Below are 3,954 nucleotides of genomic sequence, written 5' to 3'. Positions count from 1 at the left end.
CACACACACACACACACACACACACACACACACACACAGCGGTTACAATAAGATATCTTAATGCAATTGTATTAGCTAATGAAATAGCAAATTATTTTTCTTCTGTCTCAGGACTAACGTTTAAGACAGTTTCCTTCAAGTTCAGACAGGTTTGCTAATACAGTGCTTTGGCAAATACAATTAGCTAATGAAATAGCAAATTATTTTTCTTCTGTGTCTCAGGACTAACGTTTAAGACAGTTTCCTTCAAGTTCAGACAGGTTTGCTAATACAGTGGTTTGGCAAATACAGTAAAAACTTTATAATGCAGCATTTAGCTTTATATGATATATCTATCACAGGGTGCATAAACAAGGGTATAAGTGTAGGGTATAAACAATATGATTGTTTTTTTTTTTTTTACTGATGACTGATGGTTTGATGTGGTCCACAGTTTTTGTTTAACTATTGAAGTGGTCTACAACAACCTGACAAAGTCTGAGAACCACTGTCCTTGAAGAGTAACCACAGACAACCACAACGCCTCACAATATTTTTGACTGTACCTGGTTAAGTATATTTTTTTGTCATTTCAAAATTAAACATCTTTGTCATGTTTTGCTTGAAAAGTATACTTGTGCTATATTCCCTGTAAAATAAATGTTTGAAATTTTGTGTAATAAATTGACATTCATATTTTTAAGTGTGGCTAAAGTGTCCAAATATATTGAAGAATGTACACTACTGATCACATTTTTTGGGAATAATTACAATAAAAAAAAAAGCCCAAAAAAAAGGTCTCTTATGCTCAGCAAGGCTGCATTTACTTGATGAAAAACAGTAATTATTACAATTTAAAATAACTATTTTATATTTGAATATATTGTAAAATGTAATTTCTTTCTGTGATGGCAGAGCTGTATTTTTAGCATAATTACTCCAGTCTTCAGTGTCACATGATCTTTCAGAAATCATTCTAATATACTGATTTGCTGCTCAAGAAACATTTATGATTATTATCAATGTCAAATTTGTTGCTGCTTAATATGTTTGTGAAAACTGTGATACTCTACCATTCAAAAGTTTGGGGTAAGATTGATAAAAAAAAAAAGAAAGAAAATAGCACTTATATCCAGTAAGCACGCTTGCTTGATCAAAAGTGACAGTGAAGACTGTTATAATATTTCAAAACATTTATATTTTAAATAAATGCATTAAAGAATCTTGAAACATATCACAGCTTGCACAAAAATATGTTTGAAAAATTTTTCATAATCTTATTACAAACCTTTCACCAGTAGTAATTAAGCACATATTAATGCCTTATTCTACATGACCTTATTCTACATCCCTAGTCCTACCCATTACCTAAACTTAACAACTACCTTACTAACTATTAATAAGCAGCAAATTAGGAATTTATTTAGGGAAAAGTCATAGTTAATAGTAAATAAGTGTTCTCTATTCTAAAATGTTACCAATGTAAATTACCCAACACTTTCATAACACACATTAACCTGCCTAACATTTGCAAACAATATCTGACTCTCCATAGAACTTGAAATTGTATTATCATTGTACCTAAAAGTTATTTTGGTGTAATAGCTTTAGTGATTACTATGCCAAGCATTTTCATCATCCACCAAAATGTGACAAGACAACACTAATATACAAAAATATTCAAACAAAGAAAGTTTATTATAAAGTCTATTAATATCCTTATGATGATAACACTAGAGCCCAGCCATTATCATTTAAAAGGCATCAAAGGGATGCTTCAGCCTCCAGAAACCTGTACAGTATCAACCGCTTGGCAAAATGCCCTTTAAAGCTGGGTGTTCATGCCAGTAGAATGAAATGAAATCCCTAAATAAGATGAAAGCAACAGAATTAGTTTATCTATATGCACAAGGTTTAGTGCAAACAACACAGCCTGACAGAAGTGCCATGACGTTAGAGGAGGTCATCTTGTTTTTGGTGTGCTGATCACAGAATTTGTTCTCACAAATGTACACCAAATACTGATCCAGTATATACACAAATTCTAAATCACACTCTACTAGATCGTTAAAATGGACTATAGCGTACTGAAAAAGGATAAAATGATTTGTCCTTCATAAAAGGCCACCATATGAAATAAAACTTTATGATCTGTCTTTTATTGTAACAATTATTAATATAAAACTAGTTTTCAATGGTTATAGTTTTAAATAAACACTATTACAAAGAATTTGATGGTGATTAGGTTTAAAGGTTATCTTTCTAGGTAGCTCGAACGATCTACACTATCCAGAAATGTTCAGTGATTTTTAATTCATTGCCTAAGATGACTAAAAGCTGCAATGCAGCTTTATATTAGTGGTTTATTCCAGGGTATTAAATCCAAATGCCTTTGGTTTAACACATTTTCAGTTCATAGTCAAGAAAAAGTGGTTTAGTCCATCCTGATTCAGTTTGGAAAATGATGATATGGTTATCGTCGGATGCTGCCTGGCCTGGAACTGTGGACAGATATTAGATGTGTGGAATTAGATATGTAACCATTTTAACAAGAATTACACTATAAAAAGTAAAATGAAAAAAATATACATATATTTTAAAACAGGCAGCAACATTCATCAATTTTCAGGACATCCAAGATGCAGATGAGTTGGTTTCTTCATCAGATTTGGAGAAGTGTAGCTTTACATCACTTGCTCACCAATGGATGCTCTGCGGTGAATGGGTGCCGTCAGAATGAGAGTCCAAACAGCTGATAAAAACATCACAATAATCCACACCACTCCAGTCCATCAGTTACCATCTTAAGATGTTTTAAACTTCAAACCGTTGCTAAAATACAAATCCTCTATCCATAATATTGCTTTCTCCAGTCAAAAAGTGTGTCTTCTGAATCAAGAGAGAAATATGCACAGATCAAGCACTGTTTACAGGCAAAACCAGTCCAAAATAGTTCTAAACAAATATGTTGGTGGATTTTGATGTGAAAGAACAACAATGGATGGACTTTCTCCACTAGAGGAAACATTATTATAGATTACGGCCAGAAGTGAAAGTTTGAAATTAAAATGCTTTAATGATGGATTTGTTTCTTACAGCCACACAGCTTTCAACTTCACAAGATGTTAATTGATGGACTGGAGTGGTGTGGATTACTTGTGGATTATTGTGATGTTTTTATCAGACTCTCATTCTGACGGCACCCATTCACTGCAGAGCATCCATTGGTGAGCAAGTGATGTAATGCTACACTTCTCCAAATCTGTTCTGATTAGGGATGTTAATTTTAACCGGTTAACCATTAACCGACCGTAAGAATTTTTGACCGATTAATACAATCAGTTAAATGGTTTAAAAAGTCATTTATAAATTTTTTTTCAGTAATTTATCAAAATATTTAAAAAGGTTTGCTGCATGGTTAAAATACGCTACGCATATATAAAAAAATGTGTAAAAAAACAAACAAAAAAAAAACCGCGTTTTCGAGTATGTCGAGTATTTTCGAAAAGTCGATTAACAGTATTTAGAAAAGAACAATAATTAAAAATATAAGAAGCTATAGCAATATAAACGACAAGCCAAAACGAATTGATTTACGCTAAAACGAAACTGAAACCAACGTTGGGTCTCTCATTCCACACAAAATCAAATGTTTCCGTATTCGCGATATATTTGAATGCCAAAATGTTATTTATTATGTAGCCTACTTCACTGGCGTTCCAATATCCACGTAAAACAAAATGTTTTGCATAACATCACGGTGGTATGGTGATAACGCTTAATGGCAGACTTTACTACATATTTGAACTGAGCAGTGTGTTTTTTTCCATATGTTTGACTGACTGTATTTTATTATGATAATGAACAGTCTGCACTCTCAAGGTAGCAAAGCTTAACTGTGTGCGCGCATGCGGCACCGACACAATCACTTGAATTTTTTCCTTCTAACAGTGGAAGAAACTACTCCTTTTAGTC

General features: G+C 32.8%; 1 protein-coding gene across 2 annotated transcripts in view; it reads right to left on the bottom strand.

The window, feature by feature from the left end:
• Window positions 1-1,658: 1,658 nt before the first annotated feature.
• Window positions 1,659-3,954, bottom strand: part of LOC107671204 (transmembrane gamma-carboxyglutamic acid protein 4-like) — a 6,693-nt gene continuing 4,397 nt past the window's right edge. For both annotated transcript variants that reach the window (XM_016464187.1, XM_016464132.1), the window contains exon 7: window positions 1,659-2,480. In XM_016464187.1, coding sequence (XP_016319673.1) covers window positions 2,453-2,480 — 28 coding nt within the window. In that variant the 3' untranslated portion in view covers window positions 1,659-2,452. The remainder of the gene's footprint in view (window positions 2,481-3,954) is intronic.

The sequence above is a fragment of the Sinocyclocheilus anshuiensis genome, unplaced genomic scaffold, assembly GCF_001515605.1.
Source record: "Sinocyclocheilus anshuiensis isolate Anshui unplaced genomic scaffold, SAMN03320099.WGS_v1.1 scaffold297, whole genome shotgun sequence".
In the NCBI taxonomy this organism is placed as follows: domain Eukaryota; kingdom Metazoa; phylum Chordata; class Actinopteri; order Cypriniformes; family Cyprinidae; genus Sinocyclocheilus; species Sinocyclocheilus anshuiensis.
The sequence above is the reverse complement of the archived record's forward strand: the minus strand, read 5'-3'. Positions and strand labels throughout refer to the sequence as shown.